General features: G+C 42.4%; 1 protein-coding gene and 1 pseudogene across 3 annotated transcripts in view; one reads left to right on the forward strand and one right to left on the reverse strand.

Moving 5' to 3' along the window:
• LOC149441980 (leukocyte elastase inhibitor-like) overlaps positions 1-4,156 on the forward strand; it is an 81,079-nt gene extending 76,923 nt beyond the window's left edge. For all 3 annotated transcript variants that reach the window (XM_089656673.1, XM_089656674.1, XM_089656675.1), the window contains exon 8: positions 1,588-4,156. In XM_089656673.1, coding sequence (XP_089512799.1) covers positions 1,588-1,992 — 405 coding nt within the window. In that variant the 3' untranslated portion in view covers positions 1,993-4,156. The remainder of the gene's footprint in view (positions 1-1,587) is intronic.
• Positions 4,157-13,886: 9,730 nt separating this feature from the next.
• On the reverse strand, positions 13,887-14,007 carry LOC149441981 (U2 spliceosomal RNA; annotated as a pseudogene).
• Positions 14,008-20,257: the final 6,250 nt, after the last annotated feature.

The raw sequence follows: 20,257 nt of genomic DNA on the forward strand, positions 1-20,257 counted from the left end.
TAGTGGTATTTCAAAGAGAAATAGCTTGTGCAATAATCTTTGTAAACTGATTTGGTAAAACATGTTAATATACCACAGGTAAGAAATAAAGCAGGTGGTATTCAGTTCCTTTTTAAACTCACAATGCGGTAATTTGATAAAAGTTTTACTGCATGTGTTATATAAGATAAATTATAAAGGTGGCGTCCTCACATTATCGATGCAAATATTTTATTTATTATAGGTACTTATGTACGCAGCACTTTACATATATATTGTACATTCACATCAGTCCCTAGGTTCATATATGTGCGGGTGGTGCGGCTGCGGATCCACATGAAAATCCGTGCAGCCCCACCACCCGTACAGAGGAATACGGACCCGCGGGCGGGTGCCATTAGTTCTAATGGCACGCTGTCCACACTGGAAAACGCAACCATACTGAGAACCGAGGTTTTTGTGTGGGCTGCGTTTTCAGAAGAAGTGCAGGGACTTCTTCCCTGTGTGTCACGGGGCACAGGAGTCTATTCAAATGAATGGGCTCTCGTGCCCGCGCAAAACACGGCCCGCACAGCCACATATATGTGAACCAGGGGTCAAGGGGCGTACAATCTAAGGTTCCTAACTTACATTCATACATACACATACTAGGGTAAATTTAGACAGGAGCCAATTAGCCTACCAGCATGTTAGGGCAGCGCCGTAGCTAAATGGTTAGCACTTCCACCTAGCAGTATTCCCAACCATGGCACCACCTTCCTGCAGTTTGCATGTTCCCCCTGTGCCTGTGTGGGTTTCCTCCGGGTACTCTGGTTTCCTCCCACACTCCAACAACATGCTGGTAGGTTAATTGGCTCCTGTCTAAATTGGCCCTAGTATGTGTATGTATGAATGTAAGTTAGGGACATCTTGAGGGTTAGGGACTGATGTGAATGTACAATACATATGTAAAGCGCTGCGTAAGTACCTACTGTATAATAAATAAATATTTGCATCGATAATGTGCGGACACCACCTTTATCATTTATGATATATAACACATGCAAAGCTTTTATCAAATTACCCCATTGTGAGTTTAAAAAGGAACTGAATTCTGGAAGCTGTGGCAAAAAACGCTGGCAGGGGGATAGTCACCATTATTGCCTGTCATCTCTCTGAAGTAGATCTTTCTCCATTACTGACTTACTAGGGCTTGTTCTGCACTGTGTCTTTGTGTCGGAACGACTATCTTGGCAGAGGCATGACTTTGGCTTCCTCGTGTCAGAGTCTGCAGCAAAAAGAACAGTGAGCAGCACAGTAGTAGCATCACCAAATCTACTAAAATTAGAAGTCAGAGGCAGCAGTACCTGAGATCTCCTACTGCAGCCAGTATATGAGGTTGTAGGCACAGGAAACACAGACACCCACACATACAAGGAATGGCACTGCTAACATTTCTAGATGTTCCCTATACAATAACAAATATTCACATTTTCAGCTCAGTTCCACATTAGGGTGATATTGTTTTCAAACAATGAACTTCTGCAAGGTTTAATGTTCTGAATCTCGCTTTCATTGTCATTTTTTCAAGAGTCTATATCAATATTTTCATTTTCCGATCACCAACAGCTCCATAAAGAACTAAGCTATACGAAGCTGAGACTGTGGACCAGCCCTGATACGATGACTTCAACTGATGTGGAGCTAGAACTCCCAAGAATTCGTCTTGAAGCCACCTATGACCTGAAGTCATACCTGAGCAAAATGGGAATGAGTGACCTCTTTGATCCAGAAAGAGCTAATCTGACAGGAATATCAGAAAAAGGCGACATCTGTGTGTCGGAAATATATCATAAAGTTTTTGTGCATATTAATGAAGAGGGTACTGAAGCTGCAGCAGCTACTGGGGCCGTTGTAACTGTCAGAATGCTCCCCATAACGACTAAATTTCAGGCAGATCACCCCTTCATGTTCTTGATACGGCACAACAAGACAAAATCTATCTTGTTCTTAGGTGAATGCCTCTCTCCATAAATGACTAAATAAACAAAAAAGCACATTGAAAAAAAAGGATGTATCACTTAGATTTTAAAATGTGTAAATCAAGTTCAAACTTAAAAGAAATAAAAGGTATAAATATTGTGTATCATAATTGCCATTAAACACTTGCCTGCTGGGCACTTTTACCCACTTCCTGCCCAGGCACATTTTGAGCTTTCAGCTCTGTCACACTTTGAATGACAATTGCGCAGTCATGCAACACTGTACCCAAACTACATTTTTAGCATTTTTTTGAGACAAATAGAGCTTTCTTTTGGTAGTATTTAATTAGTTTTTACTAAACAAACAAAAAAAGACCAACAAATTAAAAAAAATATATTTTTCTTAGTTTCTGTTAAAAAGTTTTGTAAATAAGTGATTTTTCTCCTTCACTGATGTGCACTGATAGGCTGCACTGACAGGCATAATTGAGGAGGCACTGATAGCCAGCACAGATGGGCACCATTGGTCGCACTGATGAGGCTATACTGATCATCATGGCACGGATGATCACTGCCCTGATAATCAGTGTAGAAATTATTATTATTATTATTACTACGAGTTTATTACTACGAGTTTATATAGCGCCAAAGGGTTTGCTCAGCGCTGTACAATAGGGGGGGACAATACATGGCACAGTACAACAAAGACAGACAGCGTACGAGGGGTAAGAGGGCCCTACTCTTACGAGTTACAATGCTGTTTACCGGCCCTCCTCTCCTCAGCGTAAGGAAGAACAGCATTTCCCGTTTACATGTGGTCAGCTGTGATTGGACACAGCTGGTCACATGTAAAAGGCGGCTCTGATTGGTCCCCTACTTGGGACATGTGATCAGCTGTGTCCAAAGGATGCCCTCCCAGAATTAGCCAACCACGCTGTAGCCGTCCTTTGGCTATAGCACAGTTGGGAAGTGGTTAAAGTGGAATGAGCATCGTAAATATATCAACTGCAATCAGTTGGGCAAAATATCGCATAAATATATATCTTTGCACATTAACAGTTGTCAATTTCCCACCCCACTGAACTTTCTATTTGTTATTTGTGTAGGTGCAGAATTTGAACAATGATAAAGAATATGTGCCTGCTGTACTAGGTAGTTGTATGAAAAGTATCCTGTTCTCTTTGTGTTGCTTTTTTGTGTGAAATCCCTGGTGTTCCTGCCAGTCCCTTTGCTTTCCTACTAACAGACCACGCTAGACATGAGAGCACAGCATGCTCAGTTCTCCAGCTATGCAGGAGAACTTCTGCACCGACAACCTCCCTGCACACCTTTTCAGTAGGAAGATCAGTGTACTGCTGTTTCTTCACCCCCAGCTCTTATGCAGCTGAGAACAGAATGTATGTAATCACTTATAAAAAAAAGGAAAAAAAGGTGTATATAATGTTTTATATCTATACACAAATGTTTTGCCTTTCATTTCTATATTATACTGAATGAGTTGTTTTACAAGGTGAGGGTTTACAATCACTTTCAGAAATTTCCTAACTTCATTCAAACTTGAGCCTATTATAAACCCTTCAGTAGAGAAACATGGAGAGGCCTTTTCCACACCTTACTTTTACCAGATGGTTTGGACAGCGATAGCACATTTCACTCACAGAAAGTGGTGTCATGACTTATCCTTCTTAGGCACATGGATAGGGATAGTGTATATTGGCTTTGGGTCGCATCTAAGCTCCTTTTCTTCCCCATGCAAGTCTATGGGAATCCAAGCAGCCTCCATGTTATGCAGGAGCAGGCTGAAACCAATTCTTCTGCAACTTAAAAGGCAATTTTAAGCAGAATAAATCATTACAGAAACACATGAAAGCATACAGAATTTGACTTGTTCTTGAATGTGAATTCCTTTATACATATAAGCCCTAATGCCATCATAGGACAGCCTGCCAAGCCTATATGAGCAACACTGATATAATCTTGCTGCTTTTGAAGTTATTGTGGCACTAAAGACAAGTGGAAGCCCCCTTTTCTACTAAAAATAACACTTCATTGGGTGCATTTTTTAAGAACAAGGTTCATACAGTAGATGCTTCTTTCGCTTTTGTAATTCTAGCTTTGCTGATAAACCGTCGTCATTCAGTTTTGTATAACTGAACTGAATATGTTAAAAACATGCACTTAAATCATTTTCCACTTTCAATAAAAAGCTCCTGAAATTTTTTTGTAAGATTATTTTTTTTATTTAAACATTAGATTTTGGCTTACTTAATGCAATAACATACTATAAAATATTCTATGGCCCACTTAATATATAAAGATTGTACACTATTTTAAAGTATAGTGTTTTTGATATTCCTATTATCTCCAACTATGGGGTTTGGTGATGGAAAAGAGTTTACAGGTTATACAAACATATGCATTGGTTTGATGAAGTCTCCTTCATATTCCATCAACTTGCTAAGGATTTCATTTCCTTGGGTCACAACATAGATTATGTTTTTGTTTTTTAAAGGTGGGGATTTTAAATGTCATTGCTGACTTAGGTACAAAGGCTGTGCAGGTAGCTGTGTCTATAGTTAAAAATGTTTTTTTTCATTATGGTTTGTGATAAGATTAGAATAAAACCATCAAAGTAGTAGACTATGGTTATAAGCAAATAGCCGCCAAAAAACTGGTTAGATTTTTAAAAACTAGATTCTGTGAATAAAGCTACAAACCATCAGCAGTAGAGAAAGCAGGAAGAGACATTGTGAAAATAAAAAAAAAACATATTGTAACTAATATATTTTAAAAATACAGAAGTTTCTGTTCCTTGAACAAAAAGTAACTGGTATTCAAAAGAACCAATTTTAAATAAAATATTCATTATATAAACCAGACTGCAAGCGTACCTCATCCCTAATATATCGTATGAAGAACCACAAAAAACTAGTGGGACTTTACTGGTACAGAAAATGGACAACCGCATATTACTGTATAAAACATGTTTATTGAAACATGTCTTCCAAACATTTGCAATAAAAACAGTATTTGGCTAGTCAGTCCAGTAAATTACACCATTTATGTATCATGACATCTAAGTCCTCCAGAGGTCGACGCGTTTCGCTTATTAGCTTCCTCAGGGCCCCCGAAAGAGTTGGAGGCAAAGAAGTCCAAAGCCCTAGTTGGAAGATACATATCTGCACATATATACAACATTAGTCATACAATTGTGATTATTACAAAATCCTTACAACGAGAAACCTCCATAGACTCACATGTCAACATGAGCGGAAATATAGAGCGGCAGCATCCACACAGCGGTCAAAGTGGTCATGGATGAATATCCCCACACACAGCCAACTCCCCTCGTACACCACAAAATTAGGTCCTGCAGATAGACCAAACAGTTAAATTCCATCCTAAGACAGAAAAAGGGGGGGGGGAAGAAAAAAGGGAAACAAGAAAAGTCCCAAATATGACTCACAATGAGTGACTCACTGACAAAAGAGGCAGACAGCAGATCTATCCACATGCCGATGTCATTCATATGTGATACATTTCTGCATATTCTCCATAAAATAATCTAAAATAACAGTAAAACAAATAAAATATTCAATAATAAAAACCCTGCGCTGAATGCATGCTCAAATATAGCCATTCAATAAAATGATTTACCTTTTGTGATAATTAACAATGATAAGTGAATATCAAACACTGCAGCCACCCTGAATAAAATAACTGAAGATAAAAACACAAATTGTATTGTGGCGCTGTGAACCACAAATACACAAAACACCTTCTACAGTGATATTGTGAATAATGAAACAAAACTATAACTTAACAATCACATAATGATTATTGTCATAATATATAGTTTTTGATTCCATGTGTATTTAATTTACGTTGAAATGTTTTATGATTAGAGGATTGAGTGCCAAGTCTTTAGTGATTGTCCGACTTCAACCCTGATGAAGTCACGACGCTCGTGACGCAACACGTCGGTTCGTCATTCCTGGTGACGCATGTCCGGACGCTGCGGCCATATTGGATTCCCCAGTGCATGCAGATTTACTCATAGGTTGTGGTAAAAACGCTTGTTAACCAAGAGGACTATGTGAGTGTAACTATTTGTGGTGTTTACCCTTTCTTAATAAATATACTACACTATGGAAAGTTTTATGTCTTTCTATGAGTCTGAATAAGAGAGGAGGAGGAATAAGGAGTCTGCCAGAGGAGATACACCACTGAGGTGGAAACTGCTTTGGGGCCCTGTGTGGGTCAAGGAGGGGAGGTGAGCATTATTTGCACCTAGAAGTGGAGATCACGTGTGTTTTTCAAAAGCACAGAGTCACATGCATGGACATTTTTTCTTTTTCACTTATGATGTATATGAAATGTGTATGAATTAGGCACTATTTTATGTGGATAATTTCATATTCACTAATTTATTCACATTTGGTTATGTATTGAAATTTGTTATATGCACGGTATAATACGTTTTTTTTATAGTGTGTGTTGAATCACTAAAGCTTAATTACATTCGGTTGCACTATTTGTTTCTCCCACTAGAGGGCGGTATTAGTGTTTATTATATAGATTTGTCACACAGGAGTATCAGATTTATATTAATTCATTTATATTAATTCTTTTTTGAATACACTTTATTTATTCATGAGATATAAGCGCTTCACTATATTTTTCTTTTTGTTTGCACTTGTTGGTATTAGTTAAGTGACAGCAGCTGTACTATAGTAATCATTCCATCGAGCGCAGGAGGATCCTTTACACTTTAGTATACAGATTGATAACTACTATTGGCCACTTTTCCCTTGATAATAATAATAATCAGAAGCTATACATTAACCACTAGCCTACTGGGCACTTATACCCCCTTCCTACCCAGGCCAGTTTTCAGCGCTGTTGCACTTTGAATGACAATTGCGCGGTCATGCAACAATTTACCCATATGAAATTTTTATCATTTTTTTGAGACAGATGGAGCTTTCTTTTGGTGGTATTTAATCACCTCTGGGTTTTTTATTTTTTGCTAAACAAACCAAAAACAACTGAACATTTTGAAAAAAAAACATTTTTTCTTAGTTTTTTGTTATAAAATTTTGTAAATAAGTGATTTTTCTCCTTTACTGATGCGCGCTAATGAGGCTGCAGTGATGGGCACTGATAGGCTGCACTGATGGGCACTGATGAGGAGGCACTAGTAGGTGACACTGATGGGCATTCACAGGCATCACTGATGGGCACTGAAAGGCAGCACTGACTGGCACTGATAGGTGGCACTGAAAGGCAGCTCAGATGGGCACTGATATGTGGCATTGATGTGCACTGGTAGGCACTGATATGTGGCATTGATGTGGCACTGACAGCTGGCATTGATGGGGCTACACTGATTATCAGGGCACACTGATCATCAGTACCCTGATGATCAGTGTACATGTCCCCTCTGAGGAATGTGATTACCGGCTCTCCTCTCGAGCTGTCAGCATGACAGCTCGTGAGGAGAGAAATGCCGATAACCGGCATTTCCCTATTTACATATGATCAGCTGTGATTGGACACAGCTGATCACATGACCAAGCCGACATCTTCGGCTCTTTCCATTGATCAGTGATCCGCTGTGTCCGAGGGACACAGCGTACCACCGATTCCCGCGCTAACTAGGGTGATTGGTAAACATGAATTTTACTGGGCATGCATTCAGGATACATTTTAAAAACACATCTTAGAGCATCTGAGGAACAAGCTCTAAAGCAGGGCCAGCAACCCCAGGCTTGTGTGCCAGACATGGCACGTAGTTGCATTTATGCTGCCACGTGAAGGCTAGGAAACCAGCCAGCCGCCCGATGCTTGTGGCTGGCTACACAGGAAGGAGCCATGTTGCCTCGTTCCCACCTTTGGTCCCACCAACCGGTTTCTGTAGACAAATCATCAAAGCGAGCTGCCCGATCCAAGATGGAACCTGGCTGCCTCTCTCTCCCCTGCCACCCTGCCCGCCTTCCTTTTAGCTGACATAGATGCTGTGTTCGGTCAATAAAGCATTTTTTCCCCCCCCATGGTTGCTATACCCAACCTGCTGAGTTACTCCTCCCATCCCCGCCCAGGGCACTCATCAGATCTCATCCTCCCACACACACCACATAGCAGAAATCTGATTTACCCATTTACTTTTACAGATAGAACCACCATCTGCGCGGTATATAGGCACCTGCTATGTTGCTGCTCTGATCTGTGAAATCTCCAGATTGGAACAGCCAGCTACACACTGCCCAGATGGAGGCTGTGTCTGTAAAAGAATCTGATCTCAGCTTTGTGCTGTGTGGGGAGGAGGAGCCCAACCTGCGTGCCCTGCCAGCACTGACCCCTGTTCTCTGCCCCACTGACCTCTGATCCCTGTACATTGACCCCTGTACACTGCTCCACTGACTACATCTTTTGCCCTGCTGACCTCTGCCCCACTGACCTTATCCTCTGCCCCACTAACCCCAGACCTCTGCACACTGTCCCACTGACTGCAACCTCTAACCCCTGTCCTCTGCCCCGCTAATCCCTGTACACTGCCCCACTGACCCCATCCTCTTCCCCACTGACCTCAGACCTCTGCCTGATGACCCTTGTACACTTCCCCACTCACCGCATCCCCTGTCCCACTGACCCCTGTACACTACCCTGCTGACCTCAGACTTCTGCCCAGCTGACCCCTGTACACTGCCCCACTGAACCAGTCCTCTGACCCTGTCCTATGCTTCGCTGACCCCAGGCTTCATTCCCACTAATCCAAAGTTCTCTGCCTTGCTGATCCTTATACAACAGCCCACTTACCCCAGTCCTCTGCCCTGCTAACTCCATCCTCCACCCAGCTGAACACTATCCTATAACCTGCTCACCCATGTTAGCTGTATGAGGTTTTAAGGTGCAGAAAAAATGCGGGTGATCTGGAGTCTGAAGGTGCAGGAATTGGAGTTGATCAGCAGTGTGAAGGTGCAGAAATTAGGGCTGCCCTGAGATGTGAAGGTGTAGGAATTGGGGTAATCTGAGGTGCAAAGGTTTAGGAACTGCGGTGATCTGAGGTCTGAGGGTGCAGGAATTTGGGTGACCTAAGGCCTGAGGGTGCAGGAATTGGGGTAATCTGAAGTGTGAAGGCATAGGAATTTGGGGTAATTTGAGGTGTGAAGGTGCATGCATTGAGGCTTATTTGAGATCTTAAGGTGCAGAAATTGGGGTGAGCTGAGATGTGAGGGTAGAGGAATTCGGGTAATCTCAGTTATGATGGTGCAGGAATTGGAATTAATCTGACGGGTGAAGGTGCAGGAAGTGGGGTGATCTGAGTTTTGAAAGTGCAAGAATTGGGGTGGTCTGAGGTGTGAAGGTGCAGTCATTGGGGCTTGAGATCTGAAGGTTCAGAAACTAGGGTGATCTGAGACGTGAAGGTGTAGGAATTGGGGTTGATCTGAAATCTGATGATGCAGGAATTGGGACTGATCTGAGGTTTGAAGGTGCAGGAATTGGGGTGATCTGACGTGTGAACGTGTAAGAATTGCTGTGATGTGAGATGTGAAGGTGCAAGAATTAGGATGATCTGAGGTGTGAATGTGCAGGAATTGGGGGGATCTAAGGTGGGAAAGTGCAGGAATTGGGGGGGATCTGAGGTGTGAAGGTGCAGAAATTGGGGCTAATCTGAAGTGTGACGATGCAGGAATTGGGGTGGTCTGAGGTGTGAAGGTGCAGGAATTGGGGTGGTGTGAGGTGTGAAGGTGCAGGAATTGGGGTGGTCTGAGGTGTGAAGGTGCAGAAATTGGGGTGGTCTGAGGTCTGAGGGTGCAGGAATTTGGGTGACCTAAGGCCTGAGGGTGCAGGAATTGGGGTAATCTGAAGTGTGAAGGCATAGGAATTTGGGGTAATTTGAGGTGTGAAGGTGCATGCATTGAGGCTTATTTGAGATCTTAAGGTGCAGAAATTGGGGTGAGCTGAGATGTGAGGGTAGAGGAATTCGGGTAATCTCAGTTATGATGGTGCAGGAATTGGAATTAATCTGACGGGTGAAGGTGCAGGAAGTGGGGTGATCTGAGTTTTGAAAGTGCAAGAATTGGGGTGGTCTGAGGTGTGAAGGTGCAGTCATTGGGGCTTGAGATCTGAAGGTTCAGAAACTAGGGTGATCTGAGACGTGAAGGTGTAGGAATTGGGGTTGATCTGAAATCTGATGATGCAGGAATTGGGACTGATCTGAGGTTTGAAGGTGCAGGAATTGGGGTGATCTGACGTGTGAACGTGTAAGAATTGCTGTGATGTGAGATGTGAAGGTGCAAGAATTAGGATGATCTGAGGTGTGAATGTGCAGGAATTGGGGGGATCTAAGGTGGGAAAGTGCAGGAATTGGGGGGGATCTGAGGTGTGAAGGTGCAGAAATTGGGGCTAATCTGAAGTGTGACGATGCAGGAATTGGGGTGGTCTGAGGTGTGAAGGTGCAGGAATTGGGGTGGTGTGAGGTGTGAAGGTGCAGGAATTGGGGTGGTCTGAGGTGTGAAGGTGCAGAAATTGGGGTGGTCTGAGGTGTGAAGGTGCAGGAATTGCAGAGATGTGAGGAGTGAAGCTGCAGAAATTTGAGCAAATCTGAAATGCGAAGGTGCAGGAATTGGGGTTGATGTGAAGTGTAAAGGTGCAGGAATAGGAGTGACGTGAGGTGTGATGGTGCAGGAACTGGAGCTAATCTGAAGTGTGAAGGTGCAGGATTTGGGGTGATCTGAGGTGTGAAGGTTCAAAGCTCAATATTTATTTCTTATTATTATTCAAGTCATTTACTATTTAAATATTCCTTTTCATGATTGAAAGTGTGAAGTTGACATTTTTATGTAGCTGGGACTCTCAACTTCTTTGAGAACATTTTTCGTCACACTGTACTCCAAAAGCTGCCTGCCCCTGGTCTAAGGGGTTAATAGACTGTATAGATGTAAACTCTACAAAGAAAGATCTCTGCTGCCATCTTATGGTTTTATGAGAATTGCAGTTGATCAGTACAGCTCCAGCCCACTCTTCCACTTTCCCACTGGCTGGGATCTTAGGTAGTTTGTTCATTAGTATTTTTATTTCCATCTTTCTACTTCTCCAACCTTTAACCCATTCATTGCAGCAATAATGTATTTATTTTTCACACATATACTAAAATGTTAATGTGTTGACATAAAAATTTGCTTTAAATCCCTAAGGGTCCTTTCACATGGGCATTCCGTCTGTCCGTTTTCATCCGTCTGTTGATGAATCAAAAACAGACAGCAATACATTTCTATGGGCAAACACATGAAAAACAGATGTTGTCCATTTACATAAGTTTTTTGTCTGCTTCCATTCAGGTTTGTTTTTTAAACGGAACAAGTCTGCAGTTTTGTTCCATTAAAAAATGGAAAGGAAGAAAAACAGATGAAAATGGACAAGCGCTCTGTTTTTGCATCCGTTTTTGCATTGGTAGTGGATGTGCAAAAACGGATATCAAATCGGATGTAAAAACTGACGAGAAAAATGGAATGCTCATGTAAAAGGGGCCTTAAACAATATATATTTTCTGAAAGCAGGGAACCTGTAGAAATTTTTTTTTTTTTTTATGCAGCATGATGTTTTCAAAATTGTTTATCCATTTTATATTTTCCATTAAAAATACATTAAAATTGAATGTACACAAACACAATATAATCTCCAAATGTTTTGTTACATTGAGAGTAAAAAAGATTAAACTGTATCAAATTAATAAATCCATATATATCAAGCATCAAAATTATATGTGCCCCAAAAAGAAAAAAAATGTTGACACCCAAAATTGTCAATAAGCAACAGTGTAAAACATTTTACAGCTCACCTATCCAAAGTTACAGTGGTTTTAAAATCTTTTTTTTTTTTTTTACCTTACTGCATTTCTGTGCCAGAAGATCCCCCCCATACTTACCTGAGCCTGATCCCGATCCAGCATTGTGCACAAGAGCAGTGGGTCTCTCCGCTCTCTTCCTCCTCAGTGGGCAAATTGATAGTAGCCAGCGCCATTGACTCCCACTGCTCTCAATCAAATTCTGTGATGAGGTAGAGGGGGGCAGGGCCAAGCTGCACGAGTGCCCCCCATAAAAAATGACTTTCTATGGTGGGCAATCGCTGAAGAGGAGGAGCCAGGAGCACCTGTGGGGGACCCCAGAAGAAGATCTGTGCAAAATGCAGCACTATAGTAGTCAATGAGCCCATACTCACAGATGCATCTACATACAAAAATGTGCTCTGTATTTAGTCAGACACAAAAAAAGTAGGACTCAGATGCAGATTTTCAGTGTGTAGATCTGCAGATTTTATGTATGCTCAGAAATTCATAAATGCGAGTATTGCATGTAAACATGTATAAACACACAGAAATGTGAGTATTTTTCCCAGGATCTTGTAGCTCAACCAGCAAGAACCTTTCTTTCATACAGAAAATATGCACATAAATGCAGCAGTGCAATAAAAAAAAATCCTGCTTGTTGCATTCTTGATACACTTTGATAAAAATGTATGGTGTATATATAGTTCAATGGTAACAAAAAACAATGTAAAACACAACTAAAATGCACTGCACAGATGTGATCAGGCTCTTAGCTTACAGACTCTATTGGTTGGGCATACAACACAACATACACAGTGAAGCTTAGAGGGCTATATAATATACAATATATCATATAACCTGCAGAGCTTGCATGGCTCTGATTGCCCCCCTACATTCTTATTAGCCAGTGTGGTTCCCATCAAAATTAGTTGCCAATATGGAAACATGGGGTCATACCGTCCAATTTTCTAAGATGTAAAAGAGAGATAACTTTTAGCAGAAAGTATCCAGGCAGATGCAACCACAGCATATGAATGGCACTCCAATGTACCTCCCTAGCCCCCTGTAATGCAGTGCGCTGATGAAACACGCACCATTTTTGGTCTGTTACGGTGCATGGGGCAACCCAGTAAATGCAACGCTTTGTGATTCTTTGGGCCAGGTCTCTGGCTACCACGGGGAGAATTGGCAAATTTGTTTTCAGTAGGTTGACATGTTTTTCCAGAGCCCTTTCCAATTGCTTGGAACCAGCATCTGGAATGTGATAATCAATAGTCAGTTTGTATACATGACTTTTTTTTTCTTTTCAAAGTCCAAGTAGGTGCGATAAAACACCTGTAAGTGAACAAAAAATGTGCAAGTGTAAAACACCAACGCAAAAAAGTGCACTTAGTGGTGTGCTTTGTCCACTCCCCGAAGGGGTAGGACCTCTACCCTGATCCCCCAGGGCTCAAGGCTCCTGACAGGAACAAAGGGTTTCCAACATGGTCTGCCTAGCCAAAAGGCCTGGCAAACCCCTTTCCTTGTGGCCAGCCGAAGCCAACCACCAAGTATTATGTCAAGGAGCTCTCCCGAAGAGAGATTCCCCCCAGGATCAGGGGAGGAAGGAACCTAAGGGCCACACATCCTCCCCCTAGACTTCAGGATAGGCCAGAGGACCCACACCCTCCACCCTAGTAAGAAAATCACACACTTAAGTGAAAGTAACAAACAAGTGAGAAAAATAAAAAAAATGTGGCTGTGCAATAGTGCACTGGCTATGTCCTGAGGCCCGTAGCAAAAAAATTGCCCTGTACTTAGCCAAAAGTCCTAGCCCTAAAAGGCGCAGTGCAGATAAAGTGTTTGGAACTGTGACCATGTACACTATTCACACGTTGGGGTCCCACACCCAAGTGTTACTAGGAGCACACCTGTGGCGAGCACTCACAGGGGGCACAGCTCCGTGGACTTTCCGCCTCCCCAGCCCCTGGCCAGACAAGGTAGACCCATTCGAATCAGGAGGAACTGGGCCCATCCAGTTTTCCCAGGGAAATTACTCCCATGCCCCAACTGCCTGTGGGCACCTCGGTTTCTGTTCCAACCGGTACTAGCCTTCAGAACCCCCATTATACCAGCAGGGGTACTATACAGCCAGCCATTCCCACCATAAGACAAGAATGATGGCGGACCACCCCTACTAGACACTGATAAGAACAGATGCTACACTTGATCTTAGCCAAAAGGCTGACATACTATGGACAATTTAGACAGGAACCTATGGACCTACAAGCAGTGCAATGTGGATGGAAACCAGAGTACCCAGATGAAAACCATACAAGCACAGAGAGAACATGCAAACTCTTTGCAGACAGAGGTCTATATATCTGACCAAAATGGGGACAACTGAAGAAAAAGGTCTCATTCACATGTGCATTTAGGGCAGGGGTGGGCAAACTTTTTGACTTGAGGGCCGCAATGGGTTCATATATTGGACCCGGGGGCCGGACCAAGAGTAGATGAATGAATATTCCCCCATAGTAAGCATAGTAATTAATCTCCCATATAGTAATTCATCCCCCATATAGTAATTCATCCCCCCTATAGTAATTCATTCCCCATATTAATTAATCCCCCATATAGTAATTCATCCCCCATAGTAATTCATCCCCCATATTAATTAATCCCCCATAGTAATTCATCCCCCATAGTAATTCATCCCCCATGTAGTAATTCATCCCCCCTATAGTAATTCATCCCCCCTATAGTAATTCATCCCCCATATTAATTAATCCCCCATATAGTAATTCATCCCCCATATAGTAATTCATCCCCCCTATAGTAATTCATCCCCCCTATAGTAATTCATCCCCCATAGTAATTCATCCCCCATATAATAATTCATCCCCCCTATAGTAATTCATCCCCCATAGTAATTCATCCCCCCTATAGTAATTCATTCCCCCCTGTGTCAATTTACTTACCTTTGCTCCGCGCGTTCCTCTCGCCGTGTTCCCACGCTGTTCCGGTCTTCAGGGCGGACTGTGAGAGGAGCCTAGCTCCCCTCACGCTCGTCACGCTGCCCTGCCTACACACATCCTGACAGCACGCTCCGCGGGCCGGATTAAAAGGTCCGCCGGGCCGTATACGGCCCGCGGGCCGTAGTTTGCCCATTGCTGGTTTAGGGACAGCCTATAAATTCCTGTGGCAACTCAGTGGAGTTTTTGTGAAATGCTGTGTGTGGGAAGCAACAAGAGCTGACAACACCATCTGCCATTTGCATGTCAGCAGCAATTACCTGTGCGTGATCAACCATGGTCGCAAACAATTTGCTTTCAGGGCCAGCCATCCACAGGTAATAGCTGCACATCAGCCATAAAAGTGACTGGCCATGAATGGCTGTGTGCAGTGGCAATTTGTAATTGCTTTGCATGGGGATTCCCAAACAGCTGAGTCTCCTGCAAGAATTCATACAGTTGCAAGAAAAAGTATGTGAACCCCTTGGGATTACATGGAGTTTTGCATGAATTGGGCATAAAATGTGTTCTGAACGTCATCTAAGTCACAACAATAGAAGAACACAGTCTGCTGAACATAATACTATACAAACATTAGATGTTGCCATGGTTTAATTGCACATAATATGTAAACATTCACAGTGCAGGGAGGAAAAAGTATGTGAACCTTTGGACTTAATAACTGGTTGACCCTCCTTTGGCAGCAATAACCTCAACCAAACATTTCCTGTAGTTGCAGATCAGACCTGCACAACGATCTGGAGTAATTTTGGACCACTCCCCTTCACAAAACTGTTTCAGTGTAGCAATATTCTTGGGATGTCTGGTGTGAATCGCTCTCTTAAGGTCATGCCACAGCATTTCAATCGGGTTGAGGTCAGGACTCTGACTGGGCCACTCCAGAAGGCGTATTCTGTGCTGTTGCAGCCAATGTTTTGTTGAATTACTTGTATGCTTTGGGTCATTGTCCTTTGCATCACCCATCCTCTGCGGAGCTTCAGTTGGCGGACAGATGGTCGTACGTTTTCCTGCAAAATGTCTTGATAAACTCTGGAATTCATTTTCCCATCAATGACAACAATCCGTCCAGGCCCTGAGGCAGCAAAGCAGCCCCAAACCATGATGCTCCCTCCGCCATGTTTTACAGTGGGGATGAGGATTTGATGTTGGTGTGCTGTGCCTTTTTTTCTCCACACATAGTGTTGTGTGTTCTTCCCAAACAACTCAATCTTGGTTTCATCTGTCCACAGTATATTTTGCCAGTAAAGCTGTGGAACATCCAGGTGCTCTTTTGCAAACTTCAAACATGCTGCAATATTCTTTTTGGACAGCAATGGCTTCCTCTGTGGTGTCCTCCCATGTACTCCATTCTTGTTTAATGTTTTCCTTATTGTAGATGTGTCAACAAAAATGTTAGCATGTGCCAGAGATTTCTGTAGGTCTTTAGCTGACACTCTGGGATTCTTCTTTACCTCATGCAGCATTCTGCGCTGTGCTCTTGCAGTCATTTTTACAGGACGACCTCGCCTAGGGAGAGTAGCAACAGTGCTAAACTTTCTCCATTTGTAGACAGTCTGTCTTACCGTGGACACATGAACATCAAGGCTTTTGGAGATACTTTTGTAACCCTTTCCAGCTTAATGCAAGTCAACAATTCTTGATCGTAGGTCTTCTGAGAGCTCTTTTCTACGAGGCATGGTTCACATCAGACAGTGCTTCTTGAAACCAGTAAACCCAAAACAGGTGTGTGTTTTTTAAGGGCAGGACAGCTGTCAGCAACACATCCAATATCATCACACTGATTGGAGTCAAGGTTGGCTCACTCCTGGCTCCAATTAGCTCTGGGAGAAGTCATTAAGCTAGGGCCTCACATACTTTTTCCTCCCTGCACTGTGAATGTTTACATGTTATGTGCAATTAAACCATGGCAACATCTAATGTGTGTGTAGTATTATGTTCAGCAGACTGTGTTCTTCTATTGTTGTGACTTAGCTGACGTTCAGAGCACATTTTATTCCCAATTCATGCAAAACTCCACGTAATCCCAAGGGGTTCAGATACTTTTTCTTGCAACTGTAGTCTACCCCTAAATGCACATATGAATAGGCCAAAAGAGGGACAGAGGGATCTGATTCAAAAGCAGGAACAGGTATTAGAAATACAGGCTTACCTCGGTTTACGAAAGCCTCAGTTAACATAATTTTCAGTTTACGAATGAAAATCCATTGAAAATAATGCCTCGGTTTACGATTTTTTTTCGCAATACTAATGGATTAATTGGTTTTCAATGCATTTATGATTTGTTTTTACATCATGTCCCTGTACAGTACTATACCTTAAAAGTGCATTTTATAAAGAGTTTTGAACAGATAAAACTTTTTTTGACTTATTTCTGACATCTGGAATGGATTAATTGGTTTTCAATGCATTTACAAATTAATTTTTAATCATGACCCTTTATGCCTTTAACCACATGCCGCCCAGCCACTGTATAAATACGGAGGCAGGGCGGCACAGCTGGGCAAAACCACGTTTTAAAACGTGTGTTTTGTAAACAGGTAGGGGGCGCGCGCGCCGCCGCCCTACCTGTCCCGCCGATCACAGCCGCGGATGTCAGTTGCCGAGTCACAGCCGGTCGTTACCGGCTATGTCCCAGCGATCGGCGGCAATCGCTGACAGAGAGCACAGCTGCAGTAGCTGTGCTTTCTGTCAGTTCCCTGACAGCTCCAGGACATGCTGATCGGGACAGAAGAGTTTCTCTCTCGATCAGCGGTGTTCCCTGCAGTACACACCCCCGCCCCCTAGTAAAACACTCCCCTCACACAGTTAACCCTTCCCTGAATAATAAACTTAATCCCTTCCTCCCCAGTGCCATTAGTACAGTGTCAGTGTTTTTTTTTTGCACTGATCACTATATTGGTGTCACTGGGGATGTCAGTGACCCCAAGTCAGTACATCCCAATGTCAGAATGTCTGCCGCAGTCCCGCAGTCCCACCATAAGTCACTGATCGCCGCCATAAGTCGCTAATCGCCGCCATAAGTCGCTGATCACCGCCATGACTTGAAATTGACTTGGTTTTCGATGCATTCCTATGGGAAACCACGTTTTGGTTTACGCATTTTTTGCAATACGAAAAGTCCCGCAGAACGAATTAAATTTGTAAATCAAGGTACGCCTGTCATGTTAAGAGGACTTGAAGGCACAGGCCAGAGGATAGTAAAGAATTCTTCGTTTCGGACTGCTAGATTGCTCTATAAAGAACCTGAACACATAACAGACACGTTTCTTGCAATAGTCTACAATATGAAGGCACGTCTTCTGTAAAGTCACACCCTCGTCTTTTCTCAGGCTGCTTCCTTATCATCTTACAATCTGCTCTCTCAAGCTATTATCTGTTATAATGCTCACCTTTGTTCCTGTCATTGCACTGTGCCCCTCAGGAGAGGAGACTACTATATAGGTGACATGAATCATACACCGATCAGCCATAACTTCATGACCACTGACAAGTTAAGCGAATACCACAATTATCTTGTTACAATGGCATCTGAAAGTTGGTGGGATATATTAGGCATCAAGTAAACATGTTGTTCCTGAAGTTGAAAGTGTTGAAAGCAGAAAAAAGGGCATTGCAGTTTGCGGTATATGGGGCTGCGTAGCCATAGATTGGTCAGGGTGCCCATGCTGATCTGTGTCCACAGCTAAATGTGCCTACAGTGTGCACGTGAGCATGAGAATGGACCATGGAGCAATGGAAGAAGGTGGCCTGGTCTGAGGAACCTTGTTTTCTTTTACATCATGTGGATGGTCGTGTGTGTTGCTTACTTGGGGAAGAGATGGCACCAGGATGCACTATGAGAAGATGACTAGCCAGGGGAAAAAGGGTGATGCTTTGGGCAATGTTCTGCTGGAAAACCTTAGGTTAGGGTTGACTCCTCATCCCTTTAAACTGAAACAAATATTAACCAGTTGCTGCCTGGCCTATAACCAGATGGCGGCTGGGTGAACAGCTTGTCCCTCCGGGTGGACTCCATATGGCGTCCTTTCAGGCATGCGCAGTGTGCCTGCCCGCAGGGCTGCTCTGCAGTGCGATCTGTCACCGGCTGTGTACCTCGAACAAGGCCGATGACAGATCTGTGTATCGGCCCCGTTGCCAGTACCATGTGACCTGCTGTGACCAATCACAGCAGGTCACATGACAGTTGTATACAATGGATGGCTTCCTTTCATGCTATCCATTGTGTATAAGTGTGTCTAGCTGTGAATGGTCACAGCGATCACATGCACAAGCTGGGCCAATCACGGTCCAGCTGTGTCATGTGATTAGCTGTGGCCAAATCACAGCTAAGCACAAAAAAACCCTGAATGAATCAATGTCATTCAGATAAATGCTTGCTTATAGCACAGTAATTCTTTGCTATAAGCAAATTGTGTAAAAAAAAAAATACTGATCACTTCCTCAAAGTAGTACAATGTTACTATGGTAACATTGTACTACTTTGGTCATAGTGAAATATGAAAAAAAATCTTAAAAAAAGAAAATGTAATAAAAAATTAAAACTAATAAAAAAATTAAAAAAAAGATCAATTTTTTTTTCATACTGACACCAGTCAGTGTCCCTGATCACCGCCATGCCAGTTATATGATGATGCTGTACTGCACTGGTGACAGCATACAAAAAAAATTGTGAAAATAATTTTTTTAATTTTCCAAAAAATTATGACAAAAAAATTACAACTTCAAAAAACTCACCATTCCTCTTATAAAGTACGTCGGACTTTCTACTCTGCAAAAAGGGGTCATTTGGGGGATATCTGTACTGTTCTGACATTCTTGGACCTCAAGAAATTAGATTGGCTGTCAGTACTTCAGGATTGATCAATATTCAGATATATCCCATAGTTTGTGAACTCTATTTCCTACAGACTAAATAATAAATAATAATTCGGGTTATTTTCACCAAAGAAATGTAGTAGAATACATCTCGGCCTAAATTTATGAAGAACAATTATTTATTTGCAAACTTTTATAACAAAAACAAAGAAAAAATTGTTTTCTCAAAATTTTCAGTCTTTTTTTGTTAATTTAGCAAAAAATAAAAACCCCGGCGGTGATTAAATACCACCAAAAGAAAGCTCTAGTTGTGTGAAGAAAATGATAAAATGTTAGTTTGGGTACAATGTTGTATGACCGCGCAATTGTCATTCAAAGTGTGAGAGCGCTGAAACCTGACAAATGGCCTGGGAGGGAAGGGGGTAAACGTGCCTGGTATGCAATTACATGGAATTAAGTGCCCTGGATGTTAATTACACGAGTTCTGGGGCTAGTTTAATGCAGATAAGGCAGTTTAATTACCACCTTAATCAGCCACAGAACCTGTATAATAAATATGTTTGGGTTTTAAAGGGATGAGGTGGCCACCCTACCTGTAGATCTGTCATGCATGTGGCTATTACTTGACATGTACCACCTACCTAAACATTGTTACT

The sequence above is a fragment of the Staurois parvus genome, unplaced genomic scaffold (assembly GCF_062004578.1).
Source record: "Staurois parvus isolate SC_StPar_1 unplaced genomic scaffold, SC_StPar_1.0 ptg000928l, whole genome shotgun sequence".
NCBI lineage: Eukaryota > Metazoa > Chordata > Amphibia > Anura > Ranidae > Staurois > Staurois parvus.